General features: G+C 54.3%; 1 protein-coding gene across 1 annotated transcript in view; it reads right to left on the bottom strand.

Moving 5' to 3' along the window:
• Positions 1–20040, bottom strand: part of CACNA1E (calcium voltage-gated channel subunit alpha1 E) — a 150312-nt gene that overhangs the window by 67750 nt on the left and 62522 nt on the right. The window contains exons 6-8 of the mRNA XM_055724493.1: positions 10897–11000; positions 9956–10108; positions 9466–9647 (exon numbers count right to left, since the gene is read on the bottom strand). Coding sequence (XP_055580468.1) covers positions 9466–9647; positions 9956–10108; positions 10897–11000 — 439 coding nt within the window. The remainder of the gene's footprint in view (positions 1–9465; positions 9648–9955; positions 10109–10896; positions 11001–20040) is intronic.

Genomic DNA, 20040 nt, shown 5'->3' with positions numbered 1-20040 from the left:
GCATGGGAAACTTTAGGATTTCTTTGCTATAGGGGAAGGGGGCGGGGAAACAAAAAAACCCCACAGTCTCTCCTAGCTAAAAATAAACAGAGAGCATGTTCTGCCTGTGCAAGGTGCCTTTAACGGCCACTCATTGCCCACCAGCTTGGGCAGCGGGACTGGGGACGGATGCTGTGGGCACCCAGCTCATTTGGAGAGCAGCAGGACATGGGGAGCTGCTGGATTTCACACACAGAGATCCACCCTTGTTGGTTCCCCAGTGTCTAGTAATAGGGCTGGGCTCCCACTTCAGGCTTTCCCTGGAAAGGAAGGGAGCTTTCTGCCCCTTCCCAGCAGGAGATGTTCTGGAGACCTCCACATCCAGCTTGGTCAGCATCAACAGCACACAGTGATGCCCCGTAGGCACTCAGGTTCCTCCTCAAAATTTGTCTGCATTAGGAGAGAGCTTCTGTGGTTTCTGTTTAAATTTGGACCAGAACAGCACATCATTAGATCAGGGTAATATACACCCACAACTGTAACAAACTGCCCGTGACGTGCTCAGGGGCTACGGCAGCACTGTGCTGCGGGGTTGAGGGGAGGATCCATAGGACCTCCAGGTACACGGGTGGCCCTGTCCCACTCTCCTCGAGGTCCTCTTCTAGCGATCTCCCACCCCGCAGGGAGCTCCCAGGGACCTGTGGCTTCGCTTGCATTGCAGGCAGGCTTTAACAGGCAGGGATGGGGTGACCAAACCATCCCAACCACCGCAGCTGGGCAGGAGAGGTCTGTCTGTGCCCCCTGGCTGCAGTCCTAGCAAGGGGATTTGGGGATGATGTGGAAAGCCAGGATCTCAGAAGGCTTTGCCCTGGGTACCATGCCTGCCTTCCCCAGCACTTCCCAGGGGCTTGCTGCCTAGCACAGGGACAGAGCAGACCTGCTGGGACAGCAGGTGCAAAACCACCACAGCTTCCATGATTTGCCCGCCAAATCCTTGGCTCAGCAATTCCCGATGAACTTTGCCTGGTGATGACGCCCACCGTGCCCCTGCCACAGCTGATGGTATCCCCACCACCACCACCCCTGCGGCACCCGACCTGCTCCTCCCTGCAAACCACAGCTGCAGCGGGCTGATAAACACATGCAGGCCAGCAGCAACAGCCTCAAAATCTCCAGCAAAAAGGAGGAGAAAAAAAAACCCAAAACCCCAAACAAACCAAAACCCCACCTTACAGCAGATTCCCTGGCCTAACTAGTTCCCTCAAGTCCTTGACACCCGCTGCTGCTCTCCCCAGCGCACCACCAGATCTCTTTCTTTCCTTTATTAGCAGTAATTTGATCTGCTGCATGCAGGGCCATGCTTCACTCCTGCCAGCCCTGCCTGGTATCCATCAGCGACCCCGGCACTGGACAAGATCTGAATGAAAATGCTTTGCTTTGCCAAATCAGGTTAATAAGGAAATTGGTACATTTCCTTTGCAGGGCCAGGGCTGGCCCGCGGTGGGACACATCCTGCCACAGCCGTGCATCAGGGTCTCCAGGCAGGGTGGGCACCTCCTGCCCCATGCCCTGCCTGTCACTGGCCGTGGGGTGCTGAGGGCAGGCAGCAGTCCCTGCAGAGGGGTGCAGGATGCTCTGCAAAGCCCACAGCACACGGGCATGCTTGTGTCAGGCATGGGGGGAAGTGGGAAAACAGGGAAAAATCCAATATATTTCAATTTTCTGTTTTCTAAATGGAATGCGAAAAATGCATTGCTAGAAGCGTTGCTAAAAATCAGGTGTTTTCAAAACATTTGAAATAGGTGTTGAGACCAATTTTTGTTCTGTTCTCCTGTATTTCATTGAGAAATTGCACCTAGATGTCCCAGCATCCACCTGCAGACCCTGTCTTCACGCGTGCCTGTGCCCCCTCCTCCTTTCACCCCCAGCCATCCCTCCCTGCGACCCCTCAGCCGCTCCCACCTCTGCTCCCAAACCCCCACCTTCTCCCTGCCCAGACCCCTCCTGCACCTTCCCCAGCCTCAGATGAGGGCACCCCCCTCAGTGCCCATAGGCAGGATGAACTTTTCCTGATGAAATATTTGCAAAGCTCTGCAGCCTTCATTAGACATGGCGCTCGGCTAAAGCAGCACCAGTGTTCCCAGTCCAGATCCTCAGCATCAGGCTCAGACACGTGCCAGCTGCTGCCTCTCCGGCAGGACCTGGAGCCTGCACGCTGCACTGGGGCACGGTTTTCATGGGATCAGCTTTGGGGCTGGTTTTCAGTGGAGCTCGGTGATTGCCAGGCTGGATTCCCTGCTTTGTTTTGAGCATGCAGCCAGCCCAGACAGGCAGCTCAGGGCCCGTGATATGTTTCCTGCCGTGGTAAGGGGGGTTGGAACTTTAAGGTCCCTTCCAACCCAAGCCATTCTATGATTCCTAGATGCAGGAACATCCCCAGCTCCAGCTGCAATGCTCTGGGGCAACAGACCTACACGTAACCTTGCTCAAGGTCCCCAACTCACCCCAATACCCCTGACAAGCCCAGCTGGATGCACATCAGCACATGCACCAACATAGATGCATGGAAACAGCTTTACAAAGCCTCATTGGCACCATTTCCAGCACCAAACCCTCTAATGAAATTACAGGTCCGGAGCTTAACGAAGATGAGCAATGCAGGGCCAAGCAGCACCGAGACCCTCCCATCACCTCCTCTCCTTGAGTCTGGAGTTGTTGGGCATTGCCGGAGCATCGGTGCCTCTGCCAGCCCCTGGGTCCCCCCATTCCTGCCAGCAGACGGACTTTCCCGTGCGGGCAGGAAGGAGGGTGTGGGCAGGGAGCTTTTGACAGAACATGCCTGCAAAGCTGGGGATCCAGCAGACAGTTTGTTTCTTGCTGTGTCATTTCAGCGCACACAGGCAGAGGGAAAAGGGGGGGAAAAATTCAAAAAAATATGCAGGAACATTTGGCAAGCCAGCGAGGGTCTGACTTTGCTGAGTGCAGAGAAAGAGCCGTTTCTTCCAAAGGGAGAAGAGGGTAAAGCAGGCTGGCTGCCACTCACACGCCTGTTGGGGATGAGCTCCAGCACCCATGGCTGGCAGCACGCGAGCTGCCAGCTCGGGCACCAGCAGGAGCCATTTGGGGAAAAACAGCTCGTTCCATGAAGTTTGGAAGGTTTTAAACCTTCGGGCTGGAATTTGAAGTCTCCTCTCTGAAGCCCTGATAACTCAACTGCATTTTAAACGCTCGGTGTTTAATGCTTCAGAGGAAGAAGCAGGAAGGGGCTCTGTCCTGCGGTGCCACGTGTGCCAGGGACTTTCTGGCAGCCCCCCATGTCCCCCCGCCCAGCACACAGCACACCCCGCTTCGCCCTCACGGCTAGGAGCCGCCAGGAATAGCTGCAGAGGCATTAAGATCTGTGCTTGCTACTGAGCTGCTAAGAGCACAGGGTGCTGATTAAATTTTCATACCTCCCTGACAGGATATTTTGTGTGTGTTGTGTTTTAATTTAAAACACATAAGGAGGAACTCCTTTTCCCTTTGCAAGTGTTCCAGCTTGAGAGCCTGGCATCATCCCAGGGCACAGAGGGCTAAAAAGCCAAGTGGTTCCCCTCTTGCACCATCCCTCTCATCTCTTCCTCCTCTCCCCAGAGATCATCTCTAGCCAGCGCTGCTCCTTGCTGGGAGCCACCACACTCCCAGCTTCACCCTGCACAGTGGCCAAAGGAGTAGCAGGGCAGGCTCAGCCCCTGGCTGTGGGACCACCGTGCTGAGCTCCTCCAGTGTTCTCTGCCCATCACTGTGGTGTCAGGGCAAGTGCTTTTTATGGGGGGATCTTTGCCCTGCCAGCCCTCACTGCAGAGTCCCTACAACCCTCAGCACATGGCTGGCACTGCTGCAGCTCTTGCCCTGGAATCGGGGACCCCAGGGGACTGGCACCAATGTCCAGAGGAGCTACAGCAGCTCTGGGAAGCGCTGGAGCTCAGGAAGGCTTCCCAGCTCATCTCAGGTCTGAGCAAACTCCTCTCTGGTTGAATCAATTTCACTGGCCCCTGGCTGCCCCACATAAAGCCAGGCACTGCCCTCATTCTCTGAAAGGCAACAGGAGATACCCACCAAGACCTGCGTGATGCTCAGGTCCCGCTCACACTGTTCACACATAGGTGCTTAAGGGAGAGCAGCTGAGTGCTGAGCATCCCAAGGGATGGCTGTGACACACCAAGAAGAACTTATGCCAACAAGAAATGAGCAATTTTATACACACACCCAGAGAAGAGTAATTGTTTTGCAACAGATCCCTGCTCTGATCCCCTCCAAGGCCGCTTGACTAGTGCAGCTGGGGACCTGGCAGGGAGCAAGGCAGCCAAGCTTTGCACCCATCTCCAATCCTCGTGCTCCAGCACAGCCAGTGATTTAACACACCTCCCTTTCCCAACACCCCGAATCAGGGCTGCCTGAACAGTCCTCATTTCATCAAGGATGGATATTTCACCACATTTGAAAACCAGGCTCCAGCAGAAGATCTCAGGTTTGGAGCTTCACAGTTGAAACCAGCCCAAGCCAACTTTTGAAAACCCAGCTCCGCACCCAGCAGCATGAAACCCCGATCTCTGCACATGGTGAGATTCTTCTCAGCCCTTTAGCACCCCACATTTAGAGGAGATCTCAAACCCCAGGGCCACACTGGGCTCCTGCAGGGCGTCCTCCCCTTGCACCCTCCTGGCCACAGCACCTCGGGCGTGCTAGCAGCATGTGGCGGTTGAGTCACACTTGCTGCGAAGCTCCTTCCTTGCAGCAGCTTTTGCAGAGCCTCTGCTGCCGGGCTCGGCATGCACGGCTTGCGCTTCACACCTAGCAAGCACGTTTGCAACTGCCTGGCTGTTTGCAGGCGGCTGTTAAGTTTTGCAGGGGGCTACAAGACCTGCACATCCCATCTCCCCTGAGGCTGTGGCACACAGATCTGCCCACAGCCACTGCATTTTAGTAGGTATTTTGGAAGCTGCTGAGGACTCGATACTCTTTTCCCCAGCAAACGCTCTCCTCCTGATGCACCAAGGTACTCCTCCAGCACCCAGAAGGCTCCCAGCACTAGCCCTGGCATCACCTAATGCTCTCTGTACCTTTTTGCCCTCCTGCTTCCCTATAGTCCCGATTCTGCCACAAAAGGCCTTTTGGGTTTACAGCAAGCAACTGCAGCCAGCTAGCTCCTGTTACACCTTGCAATGCATTTTTAATTAGTAGCATGAATGCTCTTCCAGTGCTGCTTTAATGCATGTGCTTAGGAGGCAAATGTTTTTACCCATCGCTGCCAATAGCCATGGCCCTGTGCAAAGTCAGCTTGGCTCTTTGCATGGCCCAGCTGCAGGTTGGTTATCACTGCCGTGCAGGCACTCCCCATCTGCAGGTTGCTTCAACTCTCAGAAATTTACTGAAGCCACAACATGAGGATCCAGAGTTCAACCTGACAGCCAGATCCAGGCAGAGAAACACTTTCCCCATGCAGCAGGCTCTGGTTCTGTGCACCGGCCCTGCTGTACCTTTGAAGTGCTCAGTCTCTCTCCCAGGGCGAGCAGAGGGTGCCCAGGGCCACAGCCACACATGTGCCCATGCTTGTACTCATGGCCCCTTGCAACCATATGCAACCTCAGCAACCACTTGCAACCACAACCACTTGTACCTCGCAGCAGCCTCAGACCCTGCAAGCAGTGCCAGCAGGAGCCGCAGACAGCCCTGGCTCCCCTGCCTGCATCTGTCCATCTTTGTGTTGCTCTCACAGCTATAAACAGCTTTCTCCATGCACTTGTGTCGTCATTTGTCCCACACTAACCTAATGTTAATGCCCAGCTGGGGGCTGGGGCTCCTGCGCTGCATGGCTGGCGTTGCCGGCTCCGGAGAGCCAAGAGCAGTGCTCGGGGCAAGGGACCCAGCTGGGACAGGCAGGGCTGAGCCCTCTCCCTGCAGAGCCCACCAAGCCAGCCCACAGCCCCAGCATATGCTTGCCACTGGGCTTTTTCATCCCATCTCAGCTCCTGACAGCATGGGGGAAAGAGAAAAGTAGAATCTCCCAGCCAGCCGGGCTCTTCCTCACTACTTGCAAGCACAGCAGCTGAACACTTCCAAACAGGAAAGCAAATAACTAGTCTCAGTAAACAAATACAGCCTCTTGAGTCCATGTTTTGGAGGAAACTATAAATTCATACTCCTCTCCTGTTTGCTTTCTGGGACCAGGGGAGCTGGACTGAGCACCCAAAGCCACCAGCACCACTGAGTGCCTGTGTCGTGTCCAGCCAGCCCCGTGGCACACACCAGCAGCCCCTCACCAGCCCTGCCACTCCCTGCCCAGACCCCAGCATCACTGTTTAAAGTCAAAAATCTGCAACCCAGCCCCTACCCCATGCCGACACGGCTGCAGAGGCGGAGAAGTAGGACAGTGAGCTTCTTTGCCAGCATTAAATTTCCCTCTGGTCCCTACAGAAATCAGGTTTGGTCTCCAGCCAGCCCAGGGAAGGGGCACCTGCTCCAGTGTAAGAAGAAAAGCAAAATACTCCTTAGCCCCTGTTTTGGACCACAGAGACAGCCACAGGAACCACAAAGCCACAACTCCCCTCTAAAAGACATTAAAGTCCTTCAGGCTCCCAGGGATGGGAGCTAGAAAAGCCATAACACCCCACAATCTGAGGCTTTTTCTTTCTTTTTTAAACAGATACTGTGATTTCTACCTAGTAAGACAGCATTTCACGCAGGCAAGGCTGATTAAAACAAGGCAAAAGGCAAACACATCCATGAAATAACACATGTGGAAAGTACCACCAGGCCAATTAGCTTTTCGTGATGCTATCTACAAATTCCAGGAGCTATGCTTCTAGACCTGGTAAAATTGTGGAAAAATGGGTCTTAAAATCACAATACAGTTACACAGGGGAATACTATAGTAAGCAATTTCTTTGAGAGGTTGCTAAAGTGGTTTTCCTGCAATCTCCTTCTCTGCAGTGTGAACCTGCAAGGATGCAGCCTCCCATCTCTTTACCCTGGTGGGAAAGCAGAGTCCCGCCTCGATTCCCCCAAACCTGGGGCATGTGCTAGGCAAGGTCCATGCTGGTTAGCAGCAGGACCCTGCTCTGGTTTGCTGCTCCAAGTGATGAAGGTGACAGCAGAGCATCCCAGTGGCTTTCCACTCCTGCCCAGCCCTCCTCCTGCATCCCCCGGGGACCACATCCCCCACCTGTATGCCTCATTTTGCTATTAAAAAACAGGCAGAAGCTCATTCTGCTGCCTCCAAGCAGCAGAAGGACTGAGCATCCATAGCCTTTGCAATCTAGAGGCACCCTACGAGACAGCCAGCATCCCCAGGGAGGGCAGGAGGCACAGCTCGACAGTGCTGGGAACAGTGTCCATCCCTCGCCGCCTCCCAGAATGAATCAGCAGGATTTTACTATACCAAGGCCCCAGTCTTCACTTGATTAAAAGCCCAGAAATGTCCATAATCCTTTCCGTTATAGGTAAGTAATAACTGGTTCTTTGCAGAGGAGTGGGAAAGGGAGGTACCTTACGGTCCCAGCCATCAGGGACACCATGACAGAGCACGTCTGCCCAGCAATGCTGCCGATGTTGAGAAGATTATTTGGATAACAGGTCTTATGGCCCCCCAGGTGTCCTGGAGAGCCCTCAGTTTAGCAGCAGCGGTGGTAAACAAGGGATCACCCAGGGCAGGTCCTGCAGAGCACGGTTTTCAGTGCTCCCAGCAGCATCTCCCATCCTTACCCTCCAGTAAGATCCAGATGGTGGACCATCAAATCCTGGACACTGAACGGATTGGCTTGGCTTCCCAGTAAGGATATCCCAAAGAGCAGGAGACCAGACTTTTTTGGGAACCACCAGTACAAACCCTCAAGGTCGCTCAGACCATAAATCACCTGTCCATGTATCTCACTGACTCCTTGCACACCGCAACCCAGGCTCTAGCACGGGAAGTACTGCTGCTAATTGCTGCAGGTGCCAAAGGACAGGGAGGAAGGGAATAGGGAGTGCCGATGATAGCAGCGCCCGGCTTTTGCAGAGAAATGATCATTAACACAAGAAACAAGGTGCAGGATGGGTTGCTGGTGCCAGCCGTGGGCAGTGCTGGGCATGCATGGGATGCTGTACAGCAGTATGAGCAGGCAGCAGTCGCCCAGCCACACTGACAGCAGGGGAACCACGCTGCCAAGCTGGAAAAATCACCTTTCCTGCTATACTCAACTATGCCTGGGCAATAGGTGCTGTAGTTAAGTCTCTAACCCCATTGATACACCAGAAACAGTCGAGAAATGGTCTTTTCTCAGTCTGAACACTGAGATGGTTCAATCATGCCTAATTCCCCTGCTGAAGCAGCAAGATCCTTACACCCCCATCCTCATGGTAAAGTCTTGCCATGAACTCTCCCCTTTCCATCCCAGTCTAGGTTTCACAGTCCATCTACCCATACACACTATCCTGCACCTCCAGAAGGACCCTGGGATGGATGGAGCGGGAGGGGGGCCCCAATGCTGGCAGCGTGGTGCCTTTACCTAGGGTTAAAAGCCACCCTTTCTGCTGACAATGAAGTAACTATCAAAGCATGTTTCCCCATCACAAGCCATTCAATTTGCCTCCCGCAGGGCAATGCCACTGAAATCTCCAGGCATTATGGGAACCAGGGTATAAAAACATTCCCGGTGCAATGACGCCCAAATTGATGCTGAAATTAGGCTGGGAACAGAACTAGCATAGTTACTTCTAGCCCAAAAACTAAAACATACATATACAGTCAATCACCCACAATGATATTGCACTTTGTGATCACCCATAGCTTCGTTCCTGCTTCTAGCTTTGCCCCCAGGTTGCTCCCTGGGCACCCCAAGGGCTCAGACATCGGCAACTTCAAGCAGTTGCAAACCACAGGAACTCAGCCCAGCCATGCCCAGCTTCATCAGCACTGACATATGTTTGCAGCACAAATACCAATGATCTCAGCTCCCTGTTGGACACCAAAATGCTGCCCCTGCCCCCCAGGGAGGGGGCCAAGCCCAGCTTCGGGGCTTTCCAAGGCCACCATGGGGATGCAGGCACCTCTGCTGCCTGGTCTGCAGGGAGAGGGGACGTGCAGTAGCCAGAAACCACATCCACGTATACAGAGCTGCCCCGAGGAGCCCAGGAGGAGGAGGAACAACAAAGGAAAGATACCCTTCAGGGACAGCCCTCAAGCAGAAGGCTTGCTGCAGCCCACGTCCACGAGGTTTTGCTCTCTGCAATGGGTTGCACAACCAGCCCAGAGATGGGGACCAAGCCCTTCAAGCTCCCTTTGCCCAGAGACACATAACACGCCTCTCTGTCCCCCATCTCCTGCCCAAATGGGAAGGACCAACCCCATCCCCATCATGAAGGAAACTCAGGATCTTACAGGTTTCCAGCACACAGAAATACTGTCCCCAGCTCCACATTCCCATGCCCAGCTGCCCAAAGAGACCCCAGAGCAGCGCTACTCACATTGTACAGGACTGTGGTCCACCCTTCCATGGTGATGCACTGGAAGACGGTCAACACAGCAAAGAGGATGTTGTCAAACTGCGTGATCCCATCGTTGGGACCGATCCACTCCCGGCATTCGTATCCTGGGGGGCAACCCTGCACCCCGCATGGATGGGGGGGGTCCAGCTCCTCTAGTTCACCTGCGAGCACACAGCAGAGAACCAAAGGAGACAGAGGTAAGAGAGAGGCAGGGGACAGGCGAGGGAAGGGTCTGAATGCCGGCGGGCTTGGGACAGAGCAAAAGACCGCACTGGGACTAGCCAGGGATGACACAGACTGCTTCCATAAGAAACTGGGACATCCTGAACGCAAGCGGTTGATGCCTGGCGCACACAAAGCAAAATGCAGGATCTTCTCAGCCCTGGGCTTCACATGATAGCAACATGCGCTCGTCCCAGCTGTTTTTCACCCATGGGATGCCAAGTGGGCGCAGAGCCCTTCTCCCCACCTGAATTGTTTGTATAGCAGGCTCGGTGCAGCTTCCCGCTGTAGAACTCCAGGCCGATAATAGCAAACATGAGGATAGCAAAAAAGAGCAGCAAGCCAATCTGGAGGAGAGGCACCATGGCCTTCATGATGGATTTCAGCACAATCTGCAGGCCTGGAAGGGGAAAGAAAGAGCACAGCTCAGCACAGTGCTGCAAACCCCCTGCCTGGGCACATCCATCCCACCTCTAGCAAGAGGAAGACAGTGAGCAGGGAGGATGGGCAGTCATCAGACAGATGCAAGAGGCCAGCACAGCCTGGATAATCCCTTAGGGCAGAGAAGGACTGTGGAGGAAAGCACCACCCTGGGGGGAGCAGGAAGGGCCAGGCTGCAAAGCAAAGCTTGAGGAGGGCTGGTTTCTGGTTCTGGTCTTCCCTCTGGTGTCCTGCCTGTCCTTATCCCACCTGGACTTTGTGGGACATGGCCCGTGCAGCTCTGTCCCCCTCACTGCCCCCAGGGCATGGATCCAGCACACCACCCACCCCGTGCCCAGGGCAGGAGGGATGGGAGGACCAGTGCCAGCAGCAGCCTAGTTTCTTTATTTATCCCCACGCTGGCAGATGAAATCTTGCAAAAAAATCCTCAGATCTCCTCCAAATAAACCTCAGTCCTGAAAGGAGCCACCCACTGCCTTCTGGCCAGGGAATCGGAGCCACGGGTGAGCCCTGGTGAGCTGCCGAGCCCAGCCTTGCACCAGCACAGAGCAGGCTGGGCAGGGGGAACCGCCACCCGGGAACACCAAATGCTGCCATCCTACAGCTCCCACCACGTGGCAGGGTTTTCCCTCTCTTTCCTGATTTCGCCCTCTGTCTTTGATGGGAACGAGAACCCCTCTTGCTCTGAAGGACATAATGGGATGGGTGTGGACACCCCAAAGGGAGGACCAGGAGCATCCAACTTACTGGGAATGCCTGAGACGAGCTTCAGAGGTCTGAGCACACGCACAGCCCGCAGCGTCCGCAGGTCCACGTGGGTGTTGAAGTGCGTCCCAGCGGTGGCAAGGATGCTGTGGGCAGACAGGGAGAGAGAGCAGAGTTATCCTGGGCAAAGCCCTCAGCCACCCCGGTGCCAAGAGCCATGTTCTCATGCCAGGCTGGAGGAAGCCACGAGGCAGACCGTGTCCCTGGGTAGGTATAGAGATTCAACAGCTCCCAAAGCCCGCATGCCAGCAAGCCCTGTTTGAAGCTAGCACCAAAGCTCATGGGCCACTGTGGTCAGCCAAAGCCACCTAGGGGCCACCCCACCCTGGCAGCCCCCCATCGATGCCTCCCACATGCCAGGATGGCCAGGGACAGCCCCACGCCGCAGCACTGGCCATCACCTATGCCGTACAATTGCGCTCTGGGGCCTCGGTGCTACCAACACCATATCCATCGTGCCTACATAGGTTTAACCTGCCTTCCAGGCAGGTAGCAAGCACGTGGACCAGAGATGGGAGTCACTTCCCTGAGGGTCACCCACACTCCCCTGGCAACACCTCCACCCATCAGTTGCTCTGGCTTTTTCCACATATGGAGCTTCCTTAGAGTCCCACCTCTGGGATTGCCGACAAGGAGCCAAGAACCTCACATGCATTCAAAAATCTATAGTAATGAAAGTTTGATGACCTTGGAAGGCAACCAGCAGGCACAGGAAGGACTCCAGAGGTTTTCCTTTAAAACACAAAGATATTTTTTTTTCAAGCCCATCTCTGGAAAACAAATTGGGGCAGAAGGGAGCTGGTGCACATCAAGTCCAGCAGCGGCAATACTCGAGGCCCCTGTACCTGCTGGGGTGACGCGGGTCAGGGATGCTGGCAGAGACACGGGAGCACAGATAGCAGTGCCAGAGCTCGTGGGCTCCTCTCCCATCGGGGGCTCAGTCCCCAGATGCTGGGCAAGGAGGAGGAGGAGGGAGTGCTGCAGCAGAGGAGCAGGGGATGGGGAGGAGAGCGGGACAGAGAGAGGCAGCAACCTCGGGGTTGTTTGCAGCAATCCAAAAACCCAGGGAAATTGGGTCATTGTTCCACTAATTCATCTAATTACAGGCCAGAGCAGCTCTCTGGCGCGCTGAGCAATTAGCACTCTTTCTCTCCCCCTCTCCCCGAGGTACGGCAGGTACCAACCTGTCCCTCCAGAAAGGCGGTTGGGTTTCCTAGGATACCCTGGCAGCAAAAATGCTCTAACATCAGCAAACCCGATTGTTTCAACTCCTTTTCCTACCCTCCTCTTCCTCCCTGCCCCAGCGCAAAGGGTCAGCTGCAAAGCTTGGCCCCAGCATCCCCCACATTTCCCCGTGTACCAGGCTGCTTATCCCCGATGTATATGGGCATCATTTACCCTTGATAGCACCACCCCTTTCCCCTGTCCTCCTTTGGCAAGGTCCCTGTTCCCCAGCCTGTGACCAGCCCCCACTACCCGCAGGGCTGACGGGAGAGCAGAAGAGGGACTTAATTAAGTCAGGAGCACCCAGAGGCTGGGGAGAGCTGCATTGTTAAATTGGTTGTAAGATCAAAATCAATAAGTATGATAAAGCACGGCCACTCAGCTACACGTGGGAGAGAGAAGAGCAGAGGCGCTTTCATCTCTTTCACGCAGCCTGCCTGTGAGAGCAGGGTAACCCAGTGCTCCCCAAAACGCCAGCATAGAGGACACGCTGTGTCCAATGGCATGCTGGAGACCCCAAGACCCTCCTTCAGCTTTGCTCCTCATGTTCCAACACCTGGTGTCCAACCAGCCTCCCAAAGGGGCGGGGGAAAGGCATTTGCAGCCCCTGTGCTGACTCCAGCTAGGATGGAGCATCTCCAGGAGGCCAGGGATGCTCCTGGGCTGGACACAGGCTGCAGTGCTTCTCCTGAGGGCTCGCCAACACAAGCCCAGCAGGAAGGCTCCTGGCAGCAGAGCAGGATCGACAGCCTTCTCCTACCACCACAGAGCAGCAGGAGCTGTGGCCTAGCACAGCTGGGCAGAGTGGTGGAGGTGGAGCCATCACTGGTCCCAGCCCCACCGCACATCTCCTCCCTGGGGCAGGACCATCACCTAAGGCTGGTCCGGCACGGCGGAGGGAAGGAGAGCGCCCTGGCTGCAAAGTCCTCTGCTAACCCAGATTTGCTTGAAGGGCTCAGGAGCCGTCGCGCTGAGCCTCCAGGCAAGGTTCAGGCGATTTCAGGGCACTACTTCCAGGCGCTCTAAATTAGCTGCTAAGAATGGGACTCCTGTGTGGCAAGGTGACATGCTCCTTGTCCTCACTGGGGGACAAGGGACATCACAAGCTGTTTTAGAAGGGGGTTTGAACAGATCACCAGAGCGAGGTGGTTGCACTGCAGACATGTCTCCTGACCAATGACAGAAAGATGACCAACCGCTACAAAACAGGTGCCTGAGCATCCTTTTGCAGGCAGAGCTGCAGCTCCCAGTGAGGGCAGATGCACTGGGAGCACGCACTGCTCAAGCTGCTCCTGGCAAACCCATCCATCCCAGAGCGCCGAGAGCAGGGTCTGATCAGACCTGGACCACCTTCAGACCAATTGAGGTGGCTGGAAAAAGCAAAGCAAGCTTCCAGGCACACAAGCCTGGCTTCTGCCTGCTTTTCCCAAGCCTTTCAGTGATTCTAAGTATCGGAGATTGCCTCTCCCCAATAACCAGGCTTCACTAGTACACACAGACACCACCACCACATCACTGCTAATAATATACACAATGCTCAAAACACACCTTCCTGCTCTGAACTTCAGCATCTCACCTGTTAATTGCTTGTTAACCCTCTAAACATGCCTCTTTTTTAATTTGCAAAGAGCCACCCGTATCACCTAGCACACCCACTTCTGATTCATTGGCACATGTTAGGGCTTCTTACAGCTCCTCGGGATGCACAGCATGGAGATGGGACTTGGGCTGTGACAAACCTTTGTGCTGGCACAGGGTGGCAGCTCCGGTATCTGTAGAACAATTTAAACCCTTTTCGATCACTTACAATATCCACGTCTGATGTGCTAATAATTATTCTTTATTTTTAGGCAAGGACCCAAACTAAAATTACATTTCACCATCCAAGTTATTTGAAAAAGCTGCCAGATTGGGCTATAAAAATCTCAATGATCTCATGCTTTTCATCATATGTACTGGAGGAAAAAAAGAAGAAAAAAGAAGTGAAGGCGTTTTTATAGGTCACCCAGGCAAAGGGGTTAGTTTTACTTCTTCAGAGGAAAGGGGGAAGAGAGACTTCAGGTGGAGAAAAGAGCAGAGAGGAGCTATTGGAAGAATGCAAATGAAAAAGGAGAGAGGAGGCAGGATGGGAAATATATGCTAATCCCCTGAAGTATAATTGAATAGTGAGCAATCACCGGCAGACAAAAACATGCTTTCGGGGGGGGGGGGGGGGGGGGGGGGGGGGGGAGAAAAAAAAAAATCCAATGCTTTGTGTTTGCAACCAGGATGATTGTTTTATTTTATTTATTTACAGACTCCAGAGCGAAGGGCAAGCTCCTGCTGGGCCCGCCGCACCTGCAGGCTTTGGGGCTGGCTGCTGGCAGAGCGATGCTCAGCCCTCAGGCACCACTCCAGCTCGCAGCAGCTGAGCAAAGCGCATGCCCTCGGCCTCCAGCTGAAGGCCTGCACCTATGGATTTCTTCTTGGGGTGTGCAAAAAAAGTAAAAAAAAAAAAAAAAACAAACAACATCACACAACACACACATTTTAACTGACTCTCTGCTCTTTGGAACTTAGCAAGAATAAGCCACGAGTGATGCTCAAATGGCCCTGGCCACACAAAGCACTTCTACTAGCACAGAGGCTGTACCAAATTCGGGCACTATCACACACTACAGCACCCACTACACCTCTGCTGTCCATGCCAGAGGCTGTGCCTTGCACCCGCTCCTGTCCCTATCACCCCACCAGGAGCAGCACCAGCAGCCCTGAAGCCTCAGCCCTTGGGGACAGCACACACAGCTCAGGGCGTGCTGCAAAGTGCTTTGTGCTGGGGACCCCAAGCAAAAGCTGAACCCCCAGATGATCAGATTGACTCTCGATTCATCCCCCCTCCCCAAACTGAGCATCCCTCAGCCAGTTCCATCAGGGATCGTTGCAGAGGTACATGCAGACAAGCCATCCCAGCAAAGGGCAGCTCCAGGGTGTGCCAAGTACAAGGAGGGATCGGCTGAGACAGACTAATCTCAGCTCAAAATCTGGGGCAGGGAGGGTGCTGGCTGGCTGGCTGACATGCAAATTAATATTTATAATTAAGTGGAAAGGCCCCTGAAGGCTTGCACTGCCACCTGACTCTATGAGGGAGACTACTTCATAATTAATACACTGGTCAAATGGCTCATGGAAAGTAAGTTACCTGATGAATTTACCCTATTCTTGCCCTTTTCTGCTGGTGAATCTACCCCTCCCCTCTCTGCAGACAGCACCACAAGTAGCAGGATGCACTCTAGGCTCTTGGGTCCAAATCCCACTCAAGGAAGGGCCAGCGGGATCGGGTCACCCACCCTGAGGATGCCCCAGCAGAGCACAGTGGTCCCGCTTTGGGGATGCTGAGGGACAGGGACACCAGGTCCAAGTCCCTGTTCAGAGCAACCTCAGAGCCTCCATCATGTTCACTTGCTCTTTCTAGGTTTTGGGGCCGTGACACAAGTGGATTGCGCTGCTGCAAAGCTGCTGATCCCATCTTTCCTGGCAGCTTCGAGAGCCCTGAACTAGAGGCACCAACTCCCTGCAAAGTGGGATGTGGGTGAATGACAGAATCTGCCTTCACCAGCCTTCAGTGTGGGGGAAAAAAATGATCCCCCAAGGCCACCTCTGCCTGGAGAAGCCCCCAGGATCTGGTGCAGGAGGGAGCATCCCTCCTCTGCACCCTGCTCTGCACCCTGGTGCTGGCCGAAGCCTGCATCTCCCTCCCACCTCCAGCCCCTGCAACATCTCTCAGCAGATGCAGGATGTGGCAGGAGGAGAAATGCTGGTGAAACTACATTTGCACATACAGGACCTGGTAGAAACCTACAGTAGTCATTGCCAGGAGGCCAGAGAGCTGACTCCGGCAAAAGAAATATAGCACAGGCAACCCTGTACTGCAGCAGCATCTGTCTGAACTCATGCCAAAGGAGAGGGGTCCTAGACCCCAGGGATATCCACCCAAGCCTGGGTGATACTACCTTCTCACATAAGGATATGGTGGAAAACAAACCCTTCCCTCAAGCTGGGTTTTTCCCCTACAGCTCCTCTCCCGGCATGAGGTCCACGGCAGTGCAAAGAAATGGTGCACAGGGACTTGGCAGCTTGGCCCAAGGCTTTACCTCCAGGAGGACGAGGGCTTCACCCCAGCCCAGGAGCTCTGCAAGGATGTCAGGGCTGGGGAAGGAGCCCCTGGGGACTGCCGGGGGCGGAGGGGTGCCTGGAGGGGGGGCAATGCCCCCAGGGACCAGCAGTCGCGTGGGAGGGACTGACTCACTCCACAGCGCAGCAGCTGCGGGAAACCAACCGCCAGGGAAGAGGAGCCGGGAAGGACAGGGTGAAGCACTTGAGTGGCATGTGGGCCCGATCCTGTACCAGGGAAAGGTGGGCTGTCATGAGTCTGCCTGCCCAGCGCCTCTCCCATGCCCCCACCACCACCCATCCCCAGTGGCTTCTTCCCTCGTCAGCCACCCCACCCCCTCACGGGGCCAGGGAAATGTTGTACGAGGTGCCGATGTCAGGCACAGCCCCTTGCCGTGGTATATGGCACATGAATCATTCACAAAGCTGGGGAATTAATTATTCATCCAAACGAAAGACCAAACACTTTACTAATTGTCCTGGAAGGAAAGAGCTGGGAAGGGGGTGGGAGATAGGGCAGACATAGGGTTGGAGACCGGCACTATTCACGCAAGAAAATGAAGGGAAGAGGGAATAAAAAAAAAAGTATTATCTGGTGTGATCAAAGCATTGTTCCACTTTTGGATTTGGGGTTGTCTCTTTACTGGTTCATCTTATAGGACAACACTCCTTGCAGTGGTACAGGTTCCTGCCAAATAATTGTGTTGGGATGCTGCACTTATGCTCCAATTTAACGCTTGCTCTCCAAGCCTCATACCCACTCCCCCCAAGCTTCCTTGCATGGCGGTGGGCTGTGCTCCGCCAGGGAAAGAGCCTTTTCCTAGCCTGTGTGTGCACATGGGTGCTCTCACACATGCATGGCGTGCCAGGCACGCTGCTGAGGGCTGGCACCCCAAACCATGAAGGGATGCGGTATATGAATATTCCCACACAGAGCTGCTGCTAGCGCCATTCAAGGACCTCTCTGGACCTCAAAGATCAAAAAGACCACCTCAGACACACAGAACCTGGGTTGCTCAAGGCGCACTAAATACCAGAGGGCAAAGCATCCTTTTTCTCTGCCATGGGGGAGCTCAAGGGAATTGTGAAAAGGGCGCCCAAACATCCAGGCAGCACCACAACCAGCAACAAGCCACCCTGCCCTCCTCATCCCCATGCTCACATTGCAACCCTGCGGCACACGAGGGATTTCACCAGGAGGTCAGAGGGAAAGGCCAGGCTCACAACTGCAGCTTGCCCTTGCAGGGAGAGGACTTTGGTTTTTAGGCCAGCACATGGACTGGGAGAGTCAGGCTTTCCTCTGCTGTCACAGGCTGGTGCCCGGCCGGTTGGCTCCAGGCTTGCTAAGGGCATGGCTGGCACCGCTGGCAATCATTCATTCCTGCCTTTCCTTGGCCACGCTCCACCCCACAAAATCCCTTAATGAAAACCACAGTGCCCAAGGGCTTCACAAAAGGCATCCAGGTGTAGCAGCTGTTATTAAACCCTCCGAAAACCCCTGACGCCAGCTCTTCCTTTTAGCCAGCCCGGTGTATTTATCCTGCTTTACAGCGGCTGCTTCCCCAAGCTCCCGAGCAGCACAACTTCACAAGGGCCTTTTGAATTCCATTTTGATTTTTTTCCCCCCTGTTGTTAGAAGCGTTCCCCCACCCCTTCACCTCTCACGTAAGGTGTTATTGTATTACTGCTGCAACTGCTATAAAAAAGGCAGCGCGATGCTGTGATGCTCAGGCATTGGAGTGTGTGAAGCACACACCCACCTGGATATTTGCAGAGGGAGTTTAACCATTCTTTTTCCATAAGCACCTTCAAATATGGCACAGGACAGGGAAGGCTGCCGTTGGGACCTCGTTTTCTACTCATTACGCCAATGGGACCTGGGGAGCAGGGAGCTGATGCTCCAGTTGCTGATGGCTGAAGCTCCTTCAACCTCACCCTCTCAGGACCACTGATTAAGAGGTCACAAAGCTCCCGCTGCCCTTTCTGCTCATTTCTGAGAAGTTTTCCCCTTTTTGGTCCAGGACACACTGCACTGAGCAGGTCACAAGTCCAGCTTCAGTGCCCAGCCAGCTCTGGTTCATGCATGAGCAAGGCAAGCATCCCCAAGCCCCAGGGGAAACACAGACCTTCCCCTCCCCGGCTCTGCCTGAGGAGTGAAGGTATTTTATGCACGTTTTTGGTTAAAAATATTTTTAGCTGGGGGAGAACAGGCTGGGTTTTTTTCAGACAGCAATGATGATTTGGAAACCACAGGTTATAAACAGAGCAGGTTTACAAATGTGACTATTAGTTCCCCAGTGGAAGCTTTAGCATCAGGGAGTTTTAGGTGGGCGTTGATTTCCACTGAGATGAAAAAAATCTGGATTTATTGATACAAGAAGCAAACACCAGCTGAACCCAAGTCAAAGCCACCCATTCCTGCACAGGGTCCCAGGAGACCTGTCACAGCAGTAGCCCCCCATGAGGCTAATTTACACCAGGGAGACCATGCCCGGGCTATCCCACTGCTCATGGAAACCCCAATGGGATGTCTGGGGCCATGATGCCACCTGCATCGAGCACCTCTCCCTTCAGATATGTGACAAAAAATAAGTCCAGAAAGGAAGAGTAGTACCCTGTGTCACCCTTGGAAGGACAAGGGCCAGCAAGCATGATCCTGGATGGACTAGAGGGATCCAGCATTAGATCTGGGGGCGGGTCCTGCTCATGTGGATATCCTCTCTGATCCATCACCATGGGATGCATCAGCATCCCAAACCTGTCAGCACATCCCAAGGCAAGTGCTATCCTACACTTCCGATGCTCACAACATCCCCTCCACCACGGCCACTGTCTCTTGCTAAGTTGCTACAAGACCCTAACGACCATTAATTCTCCCAAGCTCAATAGTCTCTGTCCAGACACACATATTAATCAAGCGTTAAGCTTTAGTCCACAAAGACAATCCTGAACCCGCCAGGCGCCTGCACACGTCCCCCGTGCAGACTTCACCACCCGCCTTACACAACCGACACAGCATGAACCGCCAAGTGCAAACCCTCTCCCACAAGCTGTTTGCAAGTCATTTGCCAGCCAAGGATTATTTGCTGAAGAAATTTGCCAATAATTCAGCAGATCAAAACAGGCAAGAGGTTCTTGCGAGGGAGGTGCAACTATGGCGCCCAAGAACAGAACCTTTTCAGCACCTCATGGCAAAAGCAAGAGCTGAACAGCACAGAGGCACCCATGACCTGGTCCAGCTGATCCCTCAGTGACCCAATCCTCCCCAAAACCTGTCCAGGATGAAAACCTGTGGGTTGCCTCCTCCACCCATCACACACCAGAATCCACACCAAAAGGCTGGTGAGCACATGCCAGGGGGGCACTGGCACTGCTGGAGCAAAGCCAGCAGGTAACGAGGCATTTCTGGGGGAGAGTTTCATCCTGCTGGAGCAAACACCAGGATGTGAGGGGGCGATGGTGGCGAAGCAGACCCCGGAGGGTTGTGCCCGCATGTAACCAGTGGTGTCAGGGGCAACTGGGCACCTCCCGGCAGGGCAGCCGGCATCGGCGCTAGCAGTCCTTCATGGACAATTGATTCCCTGGCATGGGGCCCGGCACGGCACCGAAAGGAGCTGGCGAGGCTTTCACGAGTGAGTAATTGCTGAGCGCTGACTCAGCACCAGCTCGGTTACAGTCAGCTTGCCTGGAGCCGCGGGGAGAGGTCTGTGGTGACCCCCCCCCCCTCCCAGCCCAGTGCTTCCCCTTGGCCCA

Source organism: Falco cherrug, chromosome 12 (genome assembly GCF_023634085.1).
Source record: "Falco cherrug isolate bFalChe1 chromosome 12, bFalChe1.pri, whole genome shotgun sequence".
NCBI classification, from domain to species: domain Eukaryota; kingdom Metazoa; phylum Chordata; class Aves; order Falconiformes; family Falconidae; genus Falco; species Falco cherrug.
This window is presented reverse-complemented; position numbering and strand designations above follow the sequence as displayed.